The sequence below is a fragment of the Nyctibius grandis genome, chromosome 2 (genome assembly GCF_013368605.1).
Source record: "Nyctibius grandis isolate bNycGra1 chromosome 2, bNycGra1.pri, whole genome shotgun sequence".
NCBI classification, from domain to species: domain Eukaryota; kingdom Metazoa; phylum Chordata; class Aves; order Nyctibiiformes; family Nyctibiidae; genus Nyctibius; species Nyctibius grandis.
In genome coordinates, this window is record NC_090659.1 from 24244648 (window position 1) to 24271393 (window position 26746).

The 26746-nt window shown below is 42.2% G+C and overlaps 1 protein-coding gene and 1 long non-coding RNA gene across 2 annotated transcripts; one reads left to right on the forward strand and one right to left on the reverse strand.

Annotated features, from left to right (window-relative positions):
* On the reverse strand, nt 1-24795 carry ZBTB21 (zinc finger and BTB domain containing 21). Its single transcript, XM_068395180.1, has 2 exons — nt 24685-24795; nt 1-8262 (listed from the first exon to the last, which is right to left on the reverse strand). Exons 1-2 carry the CDS (start codon nt 24777-24779, stop codon nt 5073-5075), a joined length of 3285 nt encoding a protein of 1094 aa, XP_068251281.1. The 5' UTR covers nt 24780-24795; the 3' UTR covers nt 1-5072.
* A 52-nt stretch (nt 24796-24847) lies between these two features.
* LOC137660350 (uncharacterized) lies at nt 24848-25720 on the forward strand. The gene is made up of 2 exons (XR_011047672.1): nt 24848-24959; nt 25419-25720. It is a non-coding gene; the product is annotated as an uncharacterized lncRNA (long non-coding RNA).
* Nucleotides 25721-26746: the final 1026 nt, after the last annotated feature.

A 26746-nucleotide genomic window follows, 5' to 3' on the forward strand; every position in this document is an offset into this window, starting at 1 on the left:
TTCAAAAGAAACAAAGTATAAGTTTATTGGACGCCAACATTTCTTAGTCAAGATCTAAGTAAAGAAAACACACAGTAGAAAAAGTTGTACAAAGCAGCAACAGATTTACATTACATTAAAGAAGCCTAAGCTATTAAGTCTCAGTCCTAAAAAAAAGTAAAAACCCATCCTTAATCAAAATTCAGCACAGGTGTATTGAACTGATATACAATGACTATAAGGTATACAGGATTATAAAACCAGCTTCTTTTGTCTTACCTCTATAATCCTTTAAAATGACAAGTGATTTTGTGTAACTAATTGGAAAATTCTATAGCAAATAATTGGATAATTCCAATTTCTAGAAACTGTAGGAAACTATTCCCCTCTACCGAAGCACTAAATGTGATCCCATTTTCCTGCTTTTTAAAAAGGGACACTGTCAAGAATAAGCCTTAAAATGTGTACTTTATATGTATTTTGCATGTTACATTGCAAAAGATAGTTTGTTCTGGTTTTATGTACATAAAGCTTGTCTTTAAAAGGTAATGACTATGGCTGAGAAACTGGAAAAGAAGAAATGGATTGAGTCCTTTATTCTGGAATAGTGAGAGAAAAAGCAACATGAAAAGTAAGCTCAGCCCACATCAGATACGTTTTCCAGACATCCTTGTGACAATTGAGGATGCCCTTAATAGGTATTTTCATGCCCAAGCAGCTCAAGTGTTGTGACTCAATTCATGTTTTTAAATTCTTTGATTTTATTAATATCAAGTATTCTTAATACAGATAAGTACATTTACTGTATGCAACCTTTCTCTTGATAGTGTCCCTTTATGTACAACAGTTAATAGTACAGTTTTTCACAAGTCATTTTAAACAAACAAGAATCAATGACATTAAAAAATACTATCAGGCTGTGTTCAACAAAAACAAAAAGAAGAGTTTAATACTGATTCATTAACAGCAACATTAAAAAAAAAAAACAACAAACCCTAAGCTTGCTTTGATTTTAATCTAAATCTTCTGGTAGGAAAATGTAAACAATTTTACTGAACAGTATAGGCACATGCCAGATTACAGGCTCATGCCATGTATTTGCACCCTCACTGTTAGTGCCAAGAAGGTAGGCATAGTCCGTTCTTATCCCATGTGAGGAACTTCTAGTTTTGTCACTGGAAGCTTGGAACAAAAACAGAGCACATGCAGCTTCAGACCAAACCCGCATGCCCTACTTGGGAGGAAAACAAACAACATCAGAGAAAAAAATCTGCTGGATGTCACTAGAAGGCCTGCCTAAATAGGAAATGCAGGAACAAGTCTCTTACAGCTGTGTTTTGGTTCACGGAGAAGGCTACATCTCCAATCTGAAATATGCAAGACAAACTCTAGTGTCACCTACTGCTCCAGCAGGTTATATCTGCTCAATTAACTGTCACAGGGTGTTTCACTCCCCCTTATCAGAAAAAAAAAAGCGCAGATACAAGAAGTAGAGACGGTATTATTACTGCTTCTCGTCCTTTGTTTTCGTAAAACCACAGAATTATACCCTAGCTGTATATGCAGTTTTTAGGTAGAGGAAAATTAATTTTAACTTTTGGTTCTGGGACTTAAAAAAAAAAATCTGTATGTATTTTTCTGCCATTGCTCACTTTCAAGGTTGATCATGGTCCCAATTTAGCAAAGAACTTAAGCACATGTTTAAAAAAAATTAAGGCTGGTCTTAATGGAACTTAACCATAGGCTTAGACGCTTTGCCAACACAGTGCCCGAAAGGAAAAAAAGTCCCAAAACAAAATACATTACATGGCTCAACCCTGATCCTCTTAAATGGAACAGAAGTGTATTTCCACTGAAGCAGGATAGTTCTCTGAGGTTTATCTGACAGATCATAAAAATAGCAAAAAAAAGAAAGAATTAAAGATTCTAATCTATATATTAAAACATCTGCACATTCCTGTCACAAATTTTCAGAAAAAAAATGCAAAACACTTTTTATATTTTAACAAGACCTCTAACTTTAGTACACAGCTACAAAATTAAACAAAATATCATGAAGACAGGCTTTTGTATCAATAAATTTGCCTTTTATTTTGGCTGTGGCCAAACTAGACACTCTTCAAAAAGACCTTTATTTATAAACAAGCAACTAACATTTTTTCCATAATTTAACTTTTTAAACATATATTAAAGTTATATAAGTGGAAGCATATTTATTCCGTATCCTCCAAAATAAACACCTCTATCAAAGGCTTTTTAAGATACTGTATAAAAGCTAATAGAAAACCAGCACTGCTATATAAACATCTCATATTTAAACTTCAGAGATCCTGAATTCCCTTACTAAACAACAGGAACTAAATTTTTTAAAAAAAAAAACACAGAACACACTCAAAGTTAAAAACAAAACTTAACTTAAAAAAACCCAAAAACAACTAAAGAAAAACTTAGAAGGCGGCTATTTAGACCAAAAATATTTTATGGATTTTTTATAATACATAGTATACTAGGAAAAAGGTCAAGGTTTCTTCAAAGATGTTGCACAAAGTTTTGAGTGTGGAATTTGTCATCGTATCACATAGCAGAATCCCAGTTGGAAGTTAGATGACTATGACATAGCTGAACTAGTTGCCGTCTTCCTTTAGAAAGCACACCGATTTTTAAAAAGCTACAGATGAACTTTCAGACTGTTGCGTAGAGGTATCATTGGTGAAAACTTAGGAAACATTTTACAAAAAGATGTTCATATTTTATACGTACAGATTTCGTAAATAGTTTTAAAGGATACTTAGCGAAGCTTTATGTTTTTCTGATTTTGCTAAACCAGGTTAAGTGCAATAACCATTTTATTTTTAAGTTGTTTCTGGTAAGAAAGAAATCTAGTCTTATTAGGTGGAATAAAAAAGTCAGTAACTAGAAAAGACACTATTAAAACAAGTACCTTGTTTTAATTGCAATGTCACCAAAAGAGTTTAACTGATATTCTAACCAATTAGCATAATCACATTCAGCTACAATTTGCCTGAAAGAGGACAAAAAAACCCCACATGTTACTATCAGAAGTGTTTAGTAACAATTTTAGGTTTGAATCAAAAATGAAACAGAAGAGGCTTGAAACTAACATTGCAATTTTTTTTGGTAGCTGAAAAAAAGTCTGGGGTCCAACCTGAGCCAATTCTTTTAAACTTAACTTACAGGAAAAATAATTAAAAAAAAAAATCTGTTGGAAAAAAATGGTGGCACACCTGGGCTTTCACTGAGAAAAATCTATTCCTGCGTGTACCTAACTAAGGATGCCCATCCTCAGATTCTTAGGAGTTACACTTGTGCTTAATTTTGCCAAATCTCGGTGTCAGCTTGCAATTCTTCTTACTTTTGAGTTTGGGATGCTGGAAAAAAAATCATGGTTACATACAGAATTAAAACCTCGCTCCTGCTCCCCCTGAAATTGGTGACCAAACTCCTGTTGCTTTCAGTGAACACAGACTGGGCTCTGACTACGTAGTGTGGAATGCAATCCTCCTCTCCCAACCCACACAGGGTAAAGTTGGTCAGGATCATAAATACTGTTTGCATCATTTACGTTCACTTTAATCCATCACCACTCTATTAAGTTTAAATTCTAGCAGAAGAATTTTTCACTGTTAGTTTACAACCTTCTTCTGGGTAAATATTTCTTTTAGCTACAGGATAATTTTGGACCCTTACCATAGCTTCTGGTAAATATCTATGATCCTACTTACGCTAAATGCTCCAGTTGTGATTTGAGGTGAAATAACGGAACCGCACAGAATATCTGCAGCCCGTTACTACCACAATTTTCAAGAAATTAGAAAATTGCAACACAGTATCACATATGACAGAAAGCAGCAGAAAGAAATACTCTGTGCATCATATTCAGAAAATGCAGTGATTGTAGTGTGATGTTTTTTCCTCTGCTTTGAGCTGGATATGTATGCTTAATACAAATTTCAAATACATACTTCTTCATTTATACAGGTGTCTATATAAATATTTACATTTTTAGTTTTTGTTAAAATGTATCTTTGTACTCATGGCCAAGCTTATTTCTGTGTGTAGGAACACAACTCATCTTCTGTCCCTTAATGAGCTCTCTTTTGATTTAATAGTTATACATTCCTTTGTAGTTAGAATTACAAACAGTTGTACAAATAGTGGAAACAAAATTACGAAACTTGTCTGACATCCATTCAGTCTTAGTTCATATTATAAACAGTACCATTTGCATTATGATGGCTGTTAATACAATGACTTTAGCTACTGAAGTATCTATAGTAAATTAGTCTTTGGGACATTATATAAAGCAAAGTACCCTCTCCCCCAATTTTCCTTAGAAACTTATAATTAAATGGCTGAAAGCAGGCTTGCTGCTACTTTTCATATAAAATCTTAGTAATAATATTGCTGACTTTAGATTCTATTTTAATTTGCACAAGAGTTCCATATAACAACAAAACAATTCTATGTTCCCTTAAAATATCAAACATTCGTATCCAATAACATCAGGATTACTCAAACTTGAGGTTTATTTGTTATTGCTAAAGGTTTTCAAGACCTAAGTCAATACAGCAAGACACTCCATCCACTTCCTTCCTAACTGCAAGTGCATGGCAACTATTCATATGGAGCTTCTGTGTTGGTTCTTTTAAAAAAAAAATTAATGAAGTTGGTTACAGTATTTCACTACTATAAACTCACAGTTAGAATCCAAATTGTTGTTGCTCTTTCATTTAATATATAACTTTATATATAATACACACACACACACCAACATCACAGGATGAAGATCCATGCATACAATCCAGATGTGATCGTATTTCAGTGTTAAACGAAATAAAAATTACTCTGTTACTATTAGATCCCAGACCACAGTATTTTAAATTACTCTGCTTTCCACCTACTAACCAAGTTAGTTTACCTTAATCTTCAAATCCAAGCAGCATCACAAATTCCAAATTTGTCATCATCGTCATCATTGTTTTGATCCTCTTAGATTTCTAGTTTATATGGCATACATCTGAGACCCTGAACACAGCCTCCACTGAACCAGCTTTTTAAGGTATCTGTTAAAGCTAATTGTGTGTCTGTTCATGGCTCCAAAGACTAAAAGCTGTCTTGAAAGTCCTATGACAGAGTTTACACATATATTGTCTCTTGAATGTGATTGCTGAGAGTGGTGGAGCATGATAGAAAAGTGTATCTGACTCCTGTGGTACAAATAATTTTTCAGTAGTAGTGGAGCTTTCAGACAAGCCTGTCGGACTATCTGGCTCCAAAGGCTGGATTTTGGGGAGGGGTGGGGGTGGAGGTAAGGGTGGTGGAGATGGGGAATTAGCTGGTGGACATATCTCAGGCTCCTTATTTGTGGACTCCTCTGCAGCCTGTGACATATGAGACTGGAAGTGACTCCACAGCCGGAAATTGGTTCGGAAAGCCTTGTTACACACATGACAAATAAATGGCTTCACAGAGCATAAGAGCTCTTGGTGACGCTCCAGCTGTTTGCGTAGGGTGAAAATCTTCCCACACTTTTCACAGGGCCACAAACCAGCATCTTTGTTGGAGACTACTTCCTTAGGTTCTCTGCTCGTTTCAGTGACCTCATCCTCTATATCATCTGCGGGCTCTTCTTTGATCTGAACTTTAAACTGCTTGGAAACACTTAAGTCTTCAGGTAAGCATGAGGAATCTTCAGAATCAAAATTTATTTGTTCTGATGAATCACTGAATACACCATCTTCCTTTGAAGCAACAAAATTGTTCATTTTATTGGATTCTGACTGAGAAGGCAATCTTGACGAACTAGTTATTTCTCCGTTGTGATCCACGATAGGTAAAGAAAAGTCCTCTGATGGAGCCATTGTGTTTTGATTGTGAACTTCCACTTGATGACGCCAAATACTAAAGGATGATTTAAAGGTACGCATACACTCAAGACAAGTAAGCTTCTTGTATTCACACTTGCTTTCATGCTCATGCGTGAGCTCTGGAGAAGAAAATCTAAGGCTGCAGTAAGGACAGAGAGTAGCCTTTCTACAGAGTCGCTCATGATTTCCCTGTTCAATAAGTGAAGAGAGCTTAGCATTGCAGAGACGGCACTGATAAACCTCTTTGTTTTCTACTGGACTTTCAATATGAATATGATCTTTCTGCTTAGGAGCCTTATTTCCTCCAATTGGTTTCTCCCCTGGGTGCATTTTTATATGCTGTTTAAATTGCGAGAGGAAACGATAAGCTTTCCCACAGTAAGTACAAATATAGGCTCCTTTGGTTCTCGATCTTAAGTTCCTTTTGATGGCTTGTTGTGCTTGTGAAGCGGACTGTCCCTGAAAAACCTGCTTGCCACGTCTTAGTTTAACAATTAGAGCTTTTTTAATTTCTCTCTCTCTCACTATATCGATCAGTTTTCTTTGGAATTTTTCATCCAAAACAGCATGCGAACTGGAGGCTGGTGAGGGATTCTTCACAATTCCATGTTGTGTCTGGCAGTGCGTCCACACTTTGAAATTTGTGTGAAATCTCTTGTGGCATATGTCACAAGCATAGGGCTTCTCTGGATTATGATACATGTTAACATGACGATGAAGACCTGCTGTTGATCTGAAAATTTTAAGGCAGTGTTTGCATTTAAATTTTTTATTTGGTCTTGCTTCTTCCATCTCGCTGTATTCATCTTTACTGACATCAGAATCAGGAAAATCACCATCAAAGTGCGTAGGGCTTGAGCCTTCCTCAAAGTTGTCTTCTGACCCAGGTGAACCCTGCTCATCGGCCTTCAGTTTCTTAAATGGTAGTCTTCTGTCAGCTTGAAATTTCCTTTTTGCTGGAAGTCTATTTGGCTCCTTATGATCATCCTCAGTTTTAAAAGGAAAGTCTTTATTTGTCGACGCTGAAGCATCACCCACTGTAACTCTTATTATTTCGGCAGGATCTGAAAGTGGACTGCTAGGTTCAGTTTTTATTCGCACCTCTGTGAGAGGGGAAGCAACCTCCCTATCAGTTGACTGAGAGGCACTGAAAGACCTAAGGCGATGTGGGTGTATTACCTGTGGTTTTTCATCTAAGACTAACTTCTCTGATGACTCTTTCAAGGATGACTTCTGAGATACAACATTAAATGTCTTCTGGGAATCATTAGTTCCCGATGAAGAGGATGATGATACCTGTGAAGGTTTTAGGTCAACAGAAGGTGAGTAAATAGGAACCTGGCTGTCCATGGACAGTGACCTTCGAAGGAGACTTTTTACAAGTGGCCCACTTCTGTCAATACTTTGGTTTTCCGGACCAGATCCACTAGATGGGATTACTAGCCCTAACTTTGAGTAGTATAGCAAATTCCTGTCTTCACCTTGACCATTTCCTTTTCCTGCCTCTTGCAACAAAAATGTAGATTCTGATGTGCCATGCAGAGACAAGACTGGTGGACGCGGTCTTTTTAATGACATCTCTACGGCCTTTCCTCTTAAAAGCTGACCACTGCTTCCTGGTTCATCACTTGCAATTTCTTTCTCTGCTAAAGGCATTTGAGGCAGTACTGTGTTCCTTTTCACTAAACCACCTCTGCTCTGATCCTCCACAGTTCCAGAAGTTTCATGAACCTTGGTATAGCTTACAGGGCTTTCTTTCAGCCATCTCCTTTCAGTCAGTGGTAAGTTGTGAAGGGTTTCAGTTGGTTTTGTTACTTGTGGTCTACTGCTAGTTTTGACAGCAACAGAGGGTGAAGGTTTAGAAGTATGGCTTAAATCATGTTGTGTTTGATTTACACTTTTCGCTTGTGCTTCAATTCTGTTCTGACAGACAATGACACTTCTCTTCTGAGAACTACTTTCGTCTTCATCTTGATACAGTATTTTCTTAATAGGGCAAGCTGGAAAAGGAGCCTGAGGACTCTTAGAAACAATGTTTGTAAGAAAGGATATTCCAAGACTGTAGCCCAGTTCTTGCACAGCTGCAAGACTGCCTTTCTCAATGAACAAGGATGAAGAATAAATGTAGTTTAACACATTATCAAAAGCATCTGGCTCACAAAAGTCGAGTTGAAACACTGACTGAGACTCATTCTCCTTATTCGTGAACAGCGTCTGGAAGTATTCACTGCTGGCAGCCAGAATGTTTTTATGAGCTCGAAATTTCTGATCTCCTACTATAAGAACAACGTCACACAGCTGTCCCTTTAGACGCTCCTCATTCAGTGCGCTTAGAAGTGAAATGGCATGTGCTGGATTTATGTAATGCAAGAGCCCCTCCATGATTCTGATGTTTCTGAAAAAGAACAACAACAACAAAAAGTTGTAGGTTGCCTTATGTGAACTGTTGTTAGAGATAAAGTAAACACACCTAATCCCTCTGTACTCCATAAACTGGCTAAACCACCATCAACTGTGCTGAAGAAAACAGCTTGTTTGGAGGAATGGTATGGGAATTAAAACAACACTGTCAGCTACAACAGATGCACAGGCATGAGAAGAACCCGCTCATGTGTCTACTTTCAAATACACTGTTAATCGCTGATTTTACACCAAGAATATTACACATAACTAACGAGGTGCGTGGGGGCTGTGTTTTCTTCCTGCAATACACCTGTCCACATGAAGGAACAGTTCAGTCATTTTACTCTTGATCATCCTTTTTCTCAGCTTTATCTTTATGAAGATCTATCTTGACAACTGCATTGATAAACTTTTGAATCAGATATCAAAAGCTTAGTTATGCCAAGTCACCTTTCTGAGGGTAAGCAACCCTGGCAGTTTCCTGCTGACTAAACAAATTAACAGTTTTGTTGTCATTTTTAATAGGATGATGGAAAGGGCATTAATACTGAGAAGGGAGAAGGAAGCAGGATTATTGTCTGTAACCTAGATTAATTCACCATGTTTGCTTATGCTCAGTAAGTGCTGTTAATATATACTTCTAGCTATCAAATATATGTCACTTATAACTGCACTGACAGGATCTGGTTTCTTGGAAATGTCACAATTATAACTGAAGTATCCCTGCATTGCTTTGTTCTAGCTTAAAAGCAATCAGAGAACTGAACTCCCCATTTTACTCATTAGCATAAGAGCACTTTATGCTCACAACCCATATACTTGAGGAACAGTTACCCTCGGATGCATCCAAGAGTACAATAAGCACAAATTAAACTGCAGTGCAGAAATCTCCCATGTTCCATATGCTTCAACACAGAGCCCGCTCTGTACCGCAGGATGTCTCAATAACTCAATAGGCTGCTCCTGATCAGATCTTAACAAAATAAGAGAATCAGGTTTTAAGTTAGTTTAAACAAAGAACTTCTGTGGCATGAATTGAAATGTATACATCTGTGCACATGCACACACACAGAGAAATCAGCAATATCCGATTTTCTTCTTTTTCATGGACACTCTTACAATTTTGTTCCAAGTTAACCTGTAAGAATTTTACACTACCTTCCTCCATGGTGGTAGTCAAACAAGTCAATGATGTGTCTGTTAAAAGCAATTGTCTTCTTTTCACAGCTGATTTAAGAAACTACTCTTTAGTTTATAATTCATACATGATGTATGCTACTACAACAAAAAGGTTTCTTTATTGTTGTGGTTTAACCCGGCAGGCAGCTAAAAACCACTGGCTCGATTCACCTTCTCCTTGAGCAGTTTCTGCAACTTGTTGTATAGGACTCCATACAGCAGCCTTCCAGCTCCGATGCTTTCCTACGATACGACAGGACCATCAGTGAACAGGGTTTGTTCTTATTATTGTTTCTTATTTTCTGGTAGTTTATTATATAGTGGGGCCTCTTCAGCACGCGCCACCTCCTCCTCTGGCGATAGTCCGAAATCTTTGCCTTCTGGCCAGTCCATGATCACTTCCAAGGTTCCTGGATGAGTGGGGTTTCCTGTTCGAGCCTGTTGTGTGATCAGTGCCACCCACTTACTCCACATAGTATCAGTTGCATGATGCGTAGAGGGGACCCTTTGTTTGAACATCCAGCCTAGTACTGGTAATTGGGGTGCCAAGAGGAGCTGTGCTTCAGTACCAACCACTTCCGAAGCAGCTCTAACTCCTCCATATGCCACCAATATCTCTTTTTCAGTTGGAGTATAGCAGGCCTCAGAAGGATTTGGACAATTTTCTTCCCTTTCTCAAAAACCTCTTCTGCTGTGTTGCCCCATACGATGATGTCATCAATGCATTGCAGGTGTTGTGGAGCTCCACCCCTCTCCAGTGCAGTCTGGATCAGTCCATGGCAAATGGTAGGGCTGGGTTTCCACCCCTGGGGCGGTTGATTCCAGGGGTACTGGACATCCCTCCAAGTAAAAGCAAACTGTGGCCTGCACTCTGCTGCCAAAGGGACTGAGAAAAACACATTAGCGATATCATTTGTGGTGTACCACTCGGCTGCCTTTGACTCCAGTTCATATTGAAGTTCTATCACGTCCAGCATTGCAGCACTCAGGGCCAGCGTGACTTCATTCAGGCCACAATAGTCTACTGAATCTCCACTCCCCATCAGACTTTTGCACTGGCCATATGGGACTATTAAAGGGTGAGTGAGTCTTGCTGATCACTCCTTGGCTCTCCAGTTGATGAATCAGCTTATGGATGGGAATCAAGGAGTCTCGGTTGGTGTGATATTGCCATAAGTGCACCGTTGTGGTAGTGATTGGCACCCATTGTTCTTTGACCCTCAGCAACCCCACAACAGAAGGGTCCTCCAAGAGACCAGGCAAGGCAGACAGCTGTTTAATTTCCTCTGTCTTTAAAGCAGCTATACCAAAAGCCCACCGGTACTTCAAATACCCTCTCCTGAGGTAGTCTATGCCAAGGATGCAGGGAGCCTCTGGGCCAGTCACAATGGGGTGCTTCTGCCACTCATTCCTAGTTAGGCTCACTCTGGCCTCCAATATAGTTAGCTGTTGGGATCCCCCTGTCGCTCCAGAAATACAGATGGGTTCTGCTCCTTTATAGCTTGATGGCACTAGGGTACACTGCACCAGTGTCCACTAGCGCCTTATACTCCTGTGGGTCTGATGTGCCCGGCCATCGAATTTACAAAGTCCAATAAACCCATTGTCTCCTTCCTCCCCTGGCTAGAGGCAGGGCGCCTCTAGTCCTGGTCATAGTATTCGTTACTCACTTCCTGTAAATATGAATCAGAAGTCCCTTTATTAAGATCAGAAGTAAGATCAGCCCTTCTACTCTATCTGGGGAACTGCCCACTGGAAACTGGGGCAGCAATTTTCCTGGAAGAACCCCCTTTTGTGATTGTTTTTCCTTGTAACTCACATACCCATGCCTCTAGGGTCGAGGTAGATTTTTCCATCCCACTTCCTGATGTCTCTCTGTGGTCATGCAGGTAAAACCACAGGGGGTACGCACTACATCCTCTCTCTTGAGCAGAGGAACGCTTACTCCTAATAGCTGAGATACTGGTCCGTTCAGGCGGGGAGTTGGACATATCCTCTTTGAATTGCTGAAACTCCCGGGACAGTTTCTCCACAGCCGAGACATAGGCCTGTAGGGAGGAAGAGAGACTTTCTTCATATTGCCGGAGTTAGTCAGCCAATTCATCCACTGTTTGTCCCTCTCTGTCTTTCCGGGACATTACTGCCAATGAGTTGGCATACGACGATAGCGCACTCCATACAAACTTCCACCACATGGGTGATGTGCACTTGACTTCATCTGATCTTTGCATAATTGCTCGTTGTCCAGGTCATCATAAATCACCTCCAGCACGGCTAATTCCCTCAGGTACTGGATACCTCTCTCCGTGGTGGTCCACTTGCCTGCGTGACATATAACATCTTCCTTGAAGGGATACCTTTCCTTCATGCCTGACAGGAGTCACCTCCAGAGGCTGATGGCTTGTGCCCCTTTTCCAATCGCTTTATCAATGCCCCCTTCCCTAGAAAGGGATCCCAGCTGCTTGGCTTCCCTATCCTCTAATTCCAGGCTACTGGCCTGGTTATCCCAGCATCGGAGCAGCCAGGTGACAATGTGCTCGCCTGGGCAACCGCTGAAATCTTCTCGCATATCTTGCAGCTCACTCAGGGATAGGGATCAAGTGGTTACCACCTCGTTTATGAGTTCTGTCTCTTCCTCCTCCTCTTCTCGTGATGGCCCTGCTTTGGAGTAGCCTGCCTCATCCACTCCTTCCTCCTTCCCCTTCCTAGTACGAGTTTCTTCCCTTACTAAACAAGCTGACTTTCACATCCAATATTTCTTCTTGTGTATAGGGGTGACCAGCAAGTTGAGAGAGGTGATTCTGCCCCTCCGCTATCGTGAGACTCCACCTGGAGTACTGCATGCAGCTCTGGGGCCCCCAACATAGGAAGGACATGGAGCTGTTGGAACGAGTCCAGAGGAGGGCCACGAAGATAGGAAGGACATGGAGCTTTTGGAACGAGTCCAGAGGAGGGCCACGAAGATGATCAGAGGGCTGGAGCACCTCTCCTATGAAGACAGACTGAGAGAGTTGGGGCTGTTCAGTCTGGAGAAGAGAAGGCTCCGGGGAGACCTTCTAGCAGCCTTCCAGTACCTGAAGGGGGCCTACAGGAAAGCTGGAGAGGGACTTTGTACAAGGGTATGTAGTGACAGGACGAGGGGGAATGGTTTTAAACTGAAAGAGGGTAGATTTAGATTAGATCTTAGGAAGAAATTCTTTACTGTGAGAGTGGTGAGACACTGGCACAGATTGCCCAGAGAAGTTGCGGCTGCCCCCTCCCTGGCGGTGTTTAAGGCCAGGTTGGATGGGGCTTTGAGCAACCTGGTCTAGTGGAAAGGTGTCCCTGTTTATGGCAGGGGGGTTGGAACTAGATGATCTTTAAGGTCCCTTCCAACCCAAACCATTCTATGATTCTATGATGACTGATACCAGCACAGGTTGGTTCTCTGGTTCAGCTGCAGTGCCTGTTGCAGAGGTTGGAGTAGCCACAGTTCCTGTCACTGGGGCTGGTATAGCCGCAGTGCCTATCGCCAGGGTTGGCGTAGCCGCAGTGCCTGTCATTTTGTCGTCAGATCCAGAGACTTTCTCTTCCCCTTGAGGGTACTGAATTGTGTTGAACAGGGCTCGGTTAGGCACGGGCTAGGCCCCGGCACATTGCAGTGATTTGTGTATCTCTGGAATTGCCAGGGTGACACCATACTTTTTCCAAATATTTTACTAGTTCTTCACGATTCTGCACTTTTTCAGGGGTGAAGTTCCATTGGAGGTGCCCACTGTCCTAGGTACTTGCCCATACTATCCCACACACCCTACCACTCATAACTGTCCAGCTTCAGGGCAGATCTCTGGGTATTATTCTTAAATAGCTGTTTAAATTTAAACAAGACCTGAAACACATTCAGGAGACATACCAATAGGAATATGATGGTTTGGACATCCCAAGGATATTCAAAATTCTCAAGACCTATTGTAACTAGCCTGGAGGAGAAGGGGAAGGGGAAGGAGTGGGAGAAAGTGTCCCCTCTTGACTTCTCCATAGACTGTCTCTCCGAGGAGAAAAGATAAAGAGTAATTATTAATAGTTTCCAAGATACGGTTCCCGAAGTACGGAGATAACAGCGGTGCTGAGTACAAATACCAGATTAGCCTCACAACCAGTAATTTTATCAGATCATAAGCCAGTGTTACACAGTACAGCAAAATGATAACCTTAATCCAGCCCCCAGAGGTGATGAACAGCGCAGCAGGGAGCACATACAGCAAGTAAGGCATTACACAGCACAACTCTGAGAGCAAGCACAACAACTCTGAGAGCGAATAAATCAACACTGTGACCAGCGACTATTAAACTAATATAATGAATGCTTATAACAAATTTGTTTTAACACGCTCTGGTCAGATCTGTCATTATCTCAACCCTTCATGCCCCACGTTGGACACCAAAAGGACTGTTGTGGTTTAACCTGGCAGCTAAACACCACACAGCTGTTTGCTCACTCGCCCCAAGTGGGATGTGGGACAGAATCGGAAAAAAGGTAAAAACTTGTGAGTTGAGATAAAGACATTTTAATAGGACAGAAAAGGAAGGGAAAATAATAATAATGATAAAAGATTATACAAAACAAGTGATGCACAATGTAATTGCTCACCATCTGCTGACCAATGCCCAGCCAGTCCCCGAGCAGCCACCGCTGCCCCCCAGCCAACTCCCCCCAGTTTTGTTGTTCAGCGTGATGTTGTGTGGTATGGAATATCCCTTTGACCAGTTTGGATCAGCTGTTCTGGCTGTGTCCCCTCCCAGCTTCTTGTGTACCCCGGCCCCCTCACTGGTGGGGTGGTGCGAGAACCTGAAAAGTCCTTGACTTAGTGTAAGCACTGCTGGGCAACAACTAAAACATCAGTGTGTTATCAACATTATTCTCATTCTAAATCCAAACCACAGTATTATACCAGCTACTAGGAAGAAAATTAATTCTATTCCAGCCAAAACCAGGACAACTATTCATCAGCTTACAGGCAAAACTGAAAAGCTTATAAAAAAACCCACCAATATTAAGAAGCTGTAACCCCATGATTAATAAATGAGGGTAGTAAATCTTACAACTAATGGATACAAATAAGTAATCAAACTCTAAACTGGTATTATTGAGAAATGACTTAAGGGGTGCCGCATACAGTGTCTCAGGGCATTGATCATATCATAGGACTGAGCTACCACTTCTACATCTGAAACTACCAAATGAATTAATAGTGTCATGGCAATAGTAAAAGCAGAATTCTGTTTCCTCACCAGATCCGTCTTTACTGAGTGTTTCAGTGTCTTGCAGTGTCGTTTCATAAACACTAACTTATCCTTAATTCACCTCAGATAGTTATAATTCATAATCCCCCTACACCTCCATCTAAAAAGAACAAAGCAGTCAAGCTTCTATGAATTTGAGAAACGAATCTGTTTTGGTTTGATTTCTATGTTTTGCTTAAAAGTACTGTCTGGGATCGGGGGGCGGGGGCACGCTACCCATCTCCTTTGTGGATGCCACTGCAATTTAAAGTGGTGGAGATGAACTGGCCCTATTCCAGTCTTGTGGTCTGAGCACCCATTAACACTTGGAGTGTTATTTGAACAAGTGTTCCAGGAATTCATCTTTTCCTTTAGCTTTATCTGAAGGAATTTCAGTTTGCAAACTCAAGTGATTCATCTGAGATACAAGTTGCAGCATGGTATTTGGAGGTAACAGATCCAACAATGTGCTTATGAAGGAAACTTGAACTATAAGAGTGTTGTAGAGACACCCAACAGAAGTTGCTGCAGAACTCATACTTCAAGGACACAGTGGGAAAGGAGTATATTAGTCAAATATTTTGAAATATTTTCAAAGCTTTCATTTTATCCTGCTTTACCCAGGCCTTGTGTTTTGTGTAAGTCACTCACAAAATAAACACCATGTAATTACTATGTGTTCCTTTGTCCATCGTAACACAGTAACGCTGTTAGTAGAGATGGGTGTAAAATCCTCACAGCTAAAGCAAAACCCAATAGGCACTCATCCTTCTTTCCAAGTTCTCCTTTTTAATTCATAGAACACCATCAATTTATTACATTAAACAAAACAGAGATAAGCATCCCACTACAATCATCCCTTTCATTCTCAGAGCAGAGTCTCCTCTGCAGTGACAGAGGCAAAGCTCTTTGGTGCAATGTAACTCTGTCACTTTAACAGTAACCAAGGCTGCAACATACACAAAGGGCAAGAGACCAAATTAATCCTGCAGAGGCAGCTTTAATCCTCGTATTTCCTAATTCAAGTGCTTGACTTCCAGCTTAATAGCCTTTAAACACAACAGTCAGAAACAAAACAAGCTATGATACATTAAGACACAAAACCAGAACTGCTTTGCAGAACCATTTTAAGACATTTGCACAGATCATCCGAAAGCCTGAAATACTTAGATGTCAAAAACCCCCAAAGATTACCAGAGTAAATGTACAATGCATTAAAATTTCACTACATGAACACTTTTCAGTATCAAAGTTGATCCAAGACATTCCTGCTCTCTTTTGTTTATTTTATCTGCACACTGCAGTTCACTCCTCCTTTAGCTGTGCCAGTACAAATATTTGCAGGCCTGTGTTACACAGATAAGACAATAAGTAAAAAACAAGTAATATTTTCTCTTCAAATGCTGGTCAGTTTTTATACTAAACCACAGTCTCAAGAATGATTGCATTGGCATAACTGAAGAGGCAGCAATCGGTGGCAGCAGAGCAGCTGTAAGACAAGAACTCCTTACAACAGTTTGTCATCAAAGCCAACGCTTGGCTCACCGTGCTCAGCCCTGACACAAAAGGTGTGCCCAGCTACTGCGCAGATAACAGAACTATGTCAGTCTCTTGTAATATTAGATTTGATTTCAAGTGTTTGAGGACTCATACTTCCTCAGCTGAAGATTATTTTGCCTTTAACTACCTAAGCTCTTTCCTCCAGATAAGCTGCTTCTATTCTCTCCATTTTTCCCAGACATCTTCACTACTGACTGGAAATAAAACTCTTTCCTCTTTTCTTCCATGATGTTTGGGTGACATAGTAGGAGCATACCAGAAAACCTCCCATTGTCTGTGTTCAGGTGCCACATGCTATAGCAGCTGCGGGTCCTCAGGAGGAACAGTGACAGCAAGACTCCAGACCCAGGAAGGGCAAGTGCAGCTAGAGCACCTGCAGCCTTCCTTCAGGAGGCCAGGAAGAGATTTTAGTGTCAATCTTCAACAGCCCTCTACTGATCTCAGCAAACTAGATTTCAGAAACCTAAGTACCATATTTGGTACAAGATTTATTTTATTTTATTTTTAAACAAGGATAGGAAAAAACACCTCTACTATTTCAAAATTACTTTCTGCAAAAAGGAAATCTCTACTCAGGAAAGCTCTTCACTAGGAAAAGGTGAAAAAGCTTAATCTTTGGCCCAGCAGTTTATTAATCTTCAACAGTTACCTGCCTTTGAAGTGGTAGTTCCCCTTCCTTTCCTCTGTCCCCTCCTCTCACATCTCCTCCTCCCAGCCCTGTGGTACCCTCCTCTTCCTTTCACCTGTTCTGCTGCTCATTTGACCTCCCAGTAAGTTGATTCAGCTCCCTAAAGTGAAGCAGGAAACAAACAAACAAACAAAATCAATCCAGCTTTTTACATCTCTTTGCTATTTTGTAGGTTAGGAGCTTGATCAGCTCACCGAGAGGTCAGATGAGCATGAGTTGCAGCAAGAGAAGCCATGAAACTACCCATTCTTTGTCAGCAAGTTGTTCAATTGGCTTTGCACACCTGAAACTTCACCTTCAGAAACAAGTCACTGATGCTGAAACTTTACAAATAGAATCAGGCAGATATTTGCGTGAACAATTTCAGCAAAACAGTTTACGCTTGCAAATACACAAACAACTATAATAAGATGTTGATGTTGCCTGCTGACTTCCATTATGAAGATATAGCTGTCAGCTAAAGCTATGTTAATATCACGTTGGGGGTGGCAGTGGGAAAGATGATGTTCTGAAACACTTAATGAGATGCAATGTTGCAGCAAGGAGGCGCCAAGGCTGTGAGAAACTGCAGTTAGAAGCAGAGAATACAAGGGAGGAGGAGGAAACACACACAGAGGAGACGGGCAACAAGGGAGACTAAACAGGGGTTTCAACAGGCAAAACATATGTAAGACGTGGTGAGGGCAAACCCAATAAAAAAAAAAACAAAGAAACATGGATTATAAGACTCAGCCAAGAAATACAAGTGACTTCCTTGGGTATCCCCAGGTAAATCCAGGAATGTTGTACTCCTGCTTTACAAAGGATTTGATGACTCTGATAATTCCTGAGCTGTTTTAGACACACGGAGGGAAAAAGGTCCCATTACTCATCAAGAGTCCAGATGCAAAAGAAACCTACACTGATTAAACTTCTACTCGAGGATCCTACGCTGGATTTTATTATTTGAGTTTGACAACAGTTTATCAAATGCCTCTTCTCCCATCAATAGCTTTTGCAATATAGATACTCTCCTACAGTCCATATATATTTACACACACACACCCCTACACACCCCCAAAAGCTACATGTAAAAGCTCTAAACCTGCAGAGCAACATTGTTTGCACTTCTATAATATTTTCCTAACTAGATATTCGAGTAACCTCTTGCTGCAAGCTTGGGGATTCTGTCTTCCTGGATTTAACAAGATGCAATTTCAACTGCTATTGCTGGTTTTCCACTGCAGACAATACTGAAAACTTTCTCCATGAAGACAATTGTTTTTCATTTCTAATAGGTCAGCAGCAAGTAGAGACTCACTGGTATGAAGACAGGCATAAAATCAGATAAATAATATATTTGCTAGTGTGTGAAATTGATGTATTAATTTCCAACTGTTTATCCTCCACAGGTTATACAGAATATACAGGATATACAAAAGCAGAAATTTAGGCAGAGGAAAATAAGGAATTTATAATATTGTGCAGTCTCTCGATTTTGCCCTCCACTAGACACAAATAACTAGCAGTTATCCTGATACAGACTAGAAATTCTCTTAGAAACTATAGGCTATTTTTCACATTCAGATCATACCCGTAGTTTTGCCAATTGACACTCAAAATAGCTCCTCCCGACTTGCAGCAAACTACAAAATGTCAGAGTAACACCACAAAGCTCCACTTGTCCTTCTCATTCTTGTTTACAAACAAGAAGCAGCTAAGGGTGCAACTTCATCTTACTCTCAGTCCAATCTAACTAGGGATTGCTCCTGCAAGGAGCAGTCCACGTCTCCTCCCCCACTAAGGAAGGACTAGCTGGCTGTCAGATCAGTGAACTGATCCAGCTGAGCATGGGATTGCACAACTCTGGGATGTAAGGGAGAGGGCAGGAATGTGCGCTGGCTGTGAGCTGTTCTGATTCTTCTTGAAAGAGTTCATGAAGATTAAAACACATCAAACACAGTTTGATAAAATTTTTGTTCTGGCCTCAATGCTTCGACTGAAAGGTGTGTAACTCATCAACCAAATTGCTGTAAACTAAATCAAGAGACTAAAAAGTTTAAAAATCCCTTTCCCTAAGGCGTTCCTCAGTTTTCATTCTTTTGAGTTTTGTAAAATTGCCATTAAACTCTCTGATGGGACAAGACTCAAAGGCTTGATGGCCATACAATTTAAACACCTACAAAAAACGTCATCCCCAGAAATATTTCGCATGATTTTTGGTACGAGATGCATGAAATCCAGAATCTGAAGAAGATGAGTGTCCTGGTTTCATTGGAATTTTGTTTCATTTTGTGGCCAGCCATGGTGATCAAGGCCCTTAGCAGTTAAATTCAGTGCAGCTGACCCAGGCTGGCCCACAGGTGTATTCTATACCATTGACGTCAAGTTCACTATAAGAGAGGGTTTGCTGAGAAGAGGTGGGGCTCTTTTTGCTCTTCTCTCCTTTTTCCCCCCCCTCTTCCTCATTTCCAATGATTGTAATTCCTGGAGCAATTTGCCAGTGCTCTGTAGACAAGTATAGTTTTGTCTCTTTTTTTGTTGTCATTTATATTGATTTCTTTATTTCATTAAATCGGTTTAACTTCAACATACAAGTCTCCCTCCTTTTCCCAATTCCCTTCCTCATTTGGGGAAAGCGACACTGGGTGATAGAAAAACTGTTTATTGTTTAGCCCTGGGTGCAGGCTAAATGAGGACAGTGAGACACACACCAAATGTGTACACCTGTACTCTTTCTACAGGTTGACTTTATTTCATTGGTAATGCTGAATGCACTTACCAAATCTAATAATATTCAGTCATCTGCTTTACTATATGAGCCACTCTTTCTTTGTTTAACTGGCCCAATTCACAATAAAATCTCATCTACATACTGCTTTGAATTTTGCTAGTATAGTGAAAATGACAAACCCTAATTGTGGGCATATCTCTATTAAAATAAAGGTGCTTTTTACAGGCATAGTACATTTTAGATGGGAAAAGAAGACAATTATACCCATACAGGGTACTTTTCTATCAATAGAACTGTGTTTACACTAAGGTTTCTACAAGAAAACGAGAGATGGGGGAAAAAGTCATGCACTTAATCTAAAACATGCAAAACTAACATAAAAGCTGAGCCTAAAAAATTGCCAAGTGAGAAACTTATGATTCAGGGAATGCAGGTATCTTCTACCCACTGAAGGGATCCAAAGAAAATGCCATTCAGCCATCATTAATTATGGGCAAGGTACTGGGAAGACAATAGAGGATACCATAAAAGGGGAAAGACAATGGCAATTTTACATGAGTTTTACGTAAGAGATTTACAAGGTCATGAATAGCATGTGGAAGATTTTCAGCTTACTCAAAGTCCATGTGCATTTGGAGGTAGGCAATGTCTCACACACTTTTAAAAAAAGAATTTTAAAATCCTCCTCCATGAACAAGAACACTATGTATTTTTAATTTATTCCTTAAAAGGATTTATGAGAAAGGAGCTGGTCCTATTCTTACTGAACTTCCAGGGAATTTGGCCACTGACCTCAATAGCTGAAGGACCGTACTCAAAGTTATGTCCTGGCACAAAATAAACTAATTCCTTTTAGTTGTGACAGGTAGACAAAGTTGTGACAAACAGCAATTGGAAATCACTGTAATTCTGCTGCTTTTCCTTCTGTGTTTCTTAATTTACTTTAAAAGGATTTTTGTGAGGCACATTTACTGTACCAAGTACACTATTTTTGAAAAATTCTTGTAAGATACTCACAAATGTATTCAGACCAGAATGCCAAGTAGTTCACCCCAAAGTAGCTCTAATGTTTTTTAGGTGGTGGGCGCCCACTCCAGTGGGACTACTGGCACGGTCCTAGTTCCAGTGTATTGTGGTGTCAGGCCTGGTGCTGGCCCATGCATGAGTCAGACAGTGCTGGAGAGAAATCAGGGAGTCGGAGGGATGGGGGACGAGGGCGTGGCGGGGACATTCACTGTCCCCAGTATAAGAACTGTCCCTGAGCTAACCACAACTTATCAAAGGGATTACTGAGAATGAATTGCAACCTAAAGATTACTCACACCGTTAAGTGCTGATGTAGGATAAGCCATGGATAAGGAGATTAATGCTCCGAGACAAAGAAGGAAAAAATATTTCTTCCTTTCCTGAAGAATGCAATTTAATTGTTTGCGAATTACTATGAAAGGACAAGTTTCACAACATCATTTGAAATTATCTGGCCAAACAAATGTTTCATGCCTTTTCATTACAGATTGCATGGAAAGATTTTCCACAACAAAGGTGTGGCATTTCACTAAATCTCAGATTGAAAACCCCCTCAACAATCAGGACTATGTGATTTTAAAACTTTATTAGTTTTGATGGGCTGTAAGATTGCTGAACTGATGGTGATAGTGGTGGAGGTGGAATTAGTTTAGGAGGGTAGAAGAGCTGCTCAACACTTTCTTTTCTTGTTCATAAAATATGCCTGAAGTATTCTAGAACAGCATAATACATAAAGCAGCCAAAAATCAAAGACAACAGATGATTTTTTTTTTTATTTCACTGCTGAATGAAAGAAAATATAAGAGAATTGCTGTCTTAAATACTATCATTAAGGAAAAAAATGGAAAAAAGTTTACAGGACATAGACTAATATTAAATCTACAGCATAAGTATTTGGGGAAAGGAACTCCCTCTGCACATAGTATCTATTTTAAAGGAGGGCATATTGCAGTCTTTCTACTTGCAACAAATGATTTTGCTGCCTTTAAAGTTTTTTTTTTTACTTTCCGGGGATCTCAGATCATTAAATGTAGCAGAGTTCATTATGAAACAGCTCACTTGCTCAAAAGTTAAGAATTCCTTTTAATGAGAGCTGGAAACAGCTGCAACTGTAGTGTGTGACTCACAGCATAGTACCTCCCAGTGCAGTACAAACCATTCGGTGGTTACAGCCCAACTTCCTCTCCCCAGCTCCTCCTTCCTCTACCCTGTAAGTCTATACTTGTTTATAGACAGTAGTTATCACTATTTTGCAGATAAACCAACTTTCAAAACCTTGAAAACTATAACATCAAATTATTTGATGTTTTTTACAGTAACCACTTCACAACTACTGAAGTTAAAAAATAACTTCAATACGGTATGAAAGCTCACAGCTTTCTGTAAAATTGTCCTTTTAAACCTAAATGTTGGCATGCCCCTAACTAATTTTAAAGAAAGCATAGTCAGCCATTGCTATGAAGATGATCAGAGCACCAACTATTTAATTCTCTGTGTATCAGTACTCTCTAGCATTACACACAAAAACCATGAGCTCACAAAACCCGATCTCATAGTGATATCAAGCTTCTAGTGATCTGGAGGGTTCTCAGTCTGAGAATGTTGAATTTGAGTCAGCTGACAGATCACCCTGCCACTTGGAACCTACACAGTAGGGGAAAAGGAAGCACAAATGTTATTACACTTGTGTACTGTTAAATGTACAGCGCAAAGAGGACTTTAGGAACTTCTTACAAGCTATCGCCTCTTTTTCTATTAAATAAGAGTGCTAATATGTACTAAAGGATAAGTTACCTTAAGCATTAAAAAACCACCCAACTCATTATGACTTCAATCCTGTTTTGGATCACAGGGAAACACTGAAATTAATGAAGGAGCGAGAGCACCACAGAGAGCAAGAGACATGGTCACCCGCTGTCAGTTCTGATCCCCAGGGGTGATCTTGGCTCCAGCAGGCTCAGAGGAGCTCACAGCTGGAGAAACCCCTGATAAATCCTGGTCTGGCACACATCATTGTAGCTGAAAAACTCCAGAGGTTGTAATCTGTGACATCTCCCTGCGCGTCCCTACTGAGAACATGCAAATGACAGTTCTTTAAATGTCCACAACCCAGTCAGGTTGGGTGGATTTTCTACAGGTAAACCAATGTTCTTAAGAGATTACAACTGTATAGGATGAGGGTAATAAAATCTCTGAGAGAAAGGGATGTCAGATCTGTTCCAGCCAAGAGATGGCCACATAATTTGTTTTTTGCAAACATGGTTTATAAAAACAGTTGCTAAAGTTTGCTCAAAACTTCCCATCAAGAACATCAGCATAACCCCAGTGGAAAATTTTAGTCAAAGCAGTTAGTTTGTCAGTTTGCGCAAAGTCAGAGCAAAACACTGTAACTGGCAGTGTTCAGGCAATAAAGCAGTACTAGGTTTACCTGTAATACATATGTACTACTCCCAATTTAATATCAAAAGCCTTGTTGTAAAAAAATACATTAAAAAAATCTATTTTCATATTAACATTTATCTTAGGATAAAAATATTATCTATAGCTTAACTACAAGATCTTCACTGTATTCATAAAAAGATGTGTGATTATGTAATTCATCACAATCTCTTCTTATACCTACAGCCTACCTACCTCTTACTTCCACTGTGAATCCAACAACAAAGAAACTGAATCACTTTTAAAACAAGTGCCACTTAATTATTAAGAAGAGCTTACTCAGTACACAATGAAATTCCACAGTATTTCCTGTCTCATAATAACTCTTTAGATTAGGTTTCCTGCGGTTCGATACCTTACATGAGCCGCATTCGATCTGGACAAATAATGACAGTTTGGACTTTAAAGAGCATTAAAGTAAAATTCTGACAGCTGTGACGAGGTAAAATACCTTCCACAGCTTTCTGTGAATGCATAGCACATGCTGGTACACAGCACAGAGGATTTTTCCACTAGACTATGAGATGTACTTTTTCCTACTCATGAATAATACAGCCAAAGAGCGCTTGGACCAGTAAAGCTACACTTTAACACGTGCACGTACTTATACGCCGCAGGAACCTTGCTGGATTGCTTTCCGCCCTGAAATCTGCACGCTAGCGCGGCTCTCCCTTCAAGACACACCGGGGAAGGCCCGTGACACTAAGGCACAGCCCTCCCGCATCCTCTGCCGTGTTTCACGGTTCGGATCAGGGCCGGTGTCTGCCCGGGGACCGCTGTGAGCCGCAGCTCCCGCGGAAATAGCCGGTGTCTGCCCAGGGAGAGCCGTGGGCCGCAGCTCCCGCCGCGGGGGAAGCGCCGGTAGCACCGGGGCGCCCCGTCCCTCACGCGGCCGCTGGGGCGGGGCGGGGCGGGGTAACGGCCTCCGGAGGCGGCGCTGTCCCCCCGCCGGGCGCGGCGCAGGTAGGCGCCCACCTGCACGCGGGCGGGCGCGCGCTCCTCCCTGCCACCCCACCCCACCTCGCCCCGCCCGGGGGGGGCTCCGCTCCCCTCCGTCTCCACGCGACGCCGCTCCTGTCCCCGCCCGGCAACGGCGCCGCTCCGCATGCGCCGTGAAGGAGAGCGGCGACAGGCGCTGCCCCCTCCCCGCTCCGGCCGCCGCGCAGGCGCAGTTCGGCGGGATCCCAGGCGGAGGCGGGGGGGGGGCGGGCCACACGCGCACGAAGGACAGCTGAAGCGGCGTGCGGGAGCGGAGCATGCGCAGAAGGCGGCCCGGCAGGTCTATGTGGCGGGTGTGTGGCGGCGCAAGGCGCAGCAGCCATTTCCTCAAAGCAAAGGGAGCATGCGCGGAGGCGAGGGAGACGGGGGTTTCGTAACGGGCGCAGGCGCACTGCGCTGCTCGGGGACCGCAGCCCCGCTCGGTGAGGGGAGGGGAAAAAAAAAAAAACACCTCAGAGTTACGTCAGGAAAAGACGCCTTTGTACACGGGGAGACCCGTACGGCGCGGGCGGCCCCCGAAACGGGCGCGAGACGCGGCCGTTACTCACCGTCTCCGCCGCCAGCCGCGCCCCCCCTGCTGCCCCCCTCGGCGCCTCCTCTCACGGTTCGCCCGCGCGCGCTGCTGCCACCGCCGTGATTCCATCCATCTTGAATTTGACGTCATCCCACACCAGGGATGAGGTCATCGAAGGGAACGCTCGTCACGTGCGCAGCGCTCCGATTGGCCGGCGGGGGAGCGGGGGGCGAGGCGCTGGCGCGGCAGGGCGGGTAGCGGTTAGGGACGGTTACGGGGGATCCCCCACCCGCCGCCCCTCCCCCACAGGTAGCGCGGCGGGCGGGAGCCTCAGGCGCGCGCGGGCTTTCCTCCCGCGCCCGGCGCCGCGTGGCGGGGAGGGCGACACACGGCGGATTCCCCCGACAGGTCCCCGGCTGCCACCCTCACCCCGCCCCCGCCCGTTAACGGCTTGGCGCGCGCGGGAGGGAAACTGAGGCAGCCGCGGGAGGGGGGGGCGGCAGGCAGCTCCCCGTGTCACCCTCCCCGCGCCGAGCACCCCAGCGCTTTGGGGCGGTGTCACCTTGGGGCCGGTGACAGCGGCAGTGGGATTTGTGAGGGTGCCGCTGTGGTAACCCGCACCCCCTCCCTGGCCTGGGCCCCGCGTGCGGCGGGTGGGGGCCTGTGGGGGGTGACCTCTGCAGGCAGCGTTGATCTGCAGTTCTAATCTAATAGCATGTTTTGTTATATATTTTTTTTTATTTTAATCTATGTTTTTTCACAATGTAGGGGGGAAGGTCCAGTGAGGTTGCGAAGAAACTGGGTTTCTAGTGGCATGCACGCCGCATCTTCGCAAGCCAGTCCACCGTTCCCCGGTGTTAGCAGGGAGGCACATGCCCAGGCACTGGTGGAGTTTGGCTCAGACCCTTTGTAACTGCTGTACTCATTCATCTTCATGTGATTTGAAAAATTGTAATGGACGTTATCACTGCTTTAGGCTTGCTTGTCACTGAAATTATCCACTTTGAATTAATACCTGAATAGGACTTTATCTGTCGAAATACAAGTATTAAAATAGAAATTGGAATTATGAGATTTCTCTTGTTTTTGTTGAAAGCTAATCTGGCCCATTATCTTTTCATTAAGGACAGCTCCAATTCTAGAGATTAACATCTAATCCGCATACATGTTTTCCAACACTGCTTTGAGATATTCCACATAAGTCACAAATACTCTGAAGCAACTACTAGAATCTCTCTATCGTGTTCAGTGCTGTGTTTAAACCTTTTTGTCAAGGATTTGTTGCAAATGGGCTAAACCTCGTGTAAGAAAAATGGCAATATGCCTCACTGGGCCCAGCTCCTCTCTCATCTCTCCAAATAGATACTTTTTTTTTGCCATTGTTGGCTCTTTTGGTGGTTTTGCAAACGTGCTAAGCTGCCTGTAAAAGTACTGTTTTATTTTTTTCGTTCACAGACTTGTGCCACTGCCTCTTCTGTCCCAACATGAGTGTGGCTGTGTGATGAGTTGGCACGAAAACCAAACAAGCTGCTTGGTTTCAGCTGAAATGGTTCCCTGATCTGGTTTGTTGCACCAGTATGCAGACAACTGCTCTGGCACAATAGTGGGCCTAGTGTGGTAATGGGAACAAACTAGGAAAGCAGTTGGATCTGTTCGCATGAACCAGTTTATGCAGTGACACGGGCTGTGCTGCCAGGGAAGCATTTGTGAAACTAACCTGAGCTCATAAATCTAGCAAGGCCCTGCTAACTTTTTTCATATGTACTGAGTTATTACTCAGCCAAGCAGAAAAAAACTGGTCTTGTGTGATTATTTTCTCGTCCACAGTTCTCCAGAAGGGCCTGTGTCACAGATGGAGAACCTCCATGTTGGAATTACCCTGCTGAAAAAATTGTGTTTATTAAGGTGCACGCACACACACATATAAGTATGTCTTACTGGGCAGGTATTTATTATTAGTGGTTTTAATTTCTCAGTTTCCCTAGTGAAAGTGCAGCCCGTAGACTAGAGCCTGTGTGGTGGCTTGTATAATATTGGCACCAGACAGCAGTTACTCTCTGTAGTTCTTACCTTAAGCAGATGATTTGAGAAAATTT

What these genes read in the sequence shown, in the direction of transcription:
- ZBTB21 (XM_068395180.1), bottom strand. Translation starts at nt 24,779, where the DNA reads ATGGAATCACGGCGGTGGCAGCAGCGCGCGCGGGCGAACCGTGAGAGG. An exon ending in CGCGGCTGGCGGCGGAGACG is followed by an intron (nt 8,263 to 24,684) that starts GTGAGTAACGGC and finishes GTTCTTTTTCAG; the next exon opens with AAACATCAGAATCATGGAGG.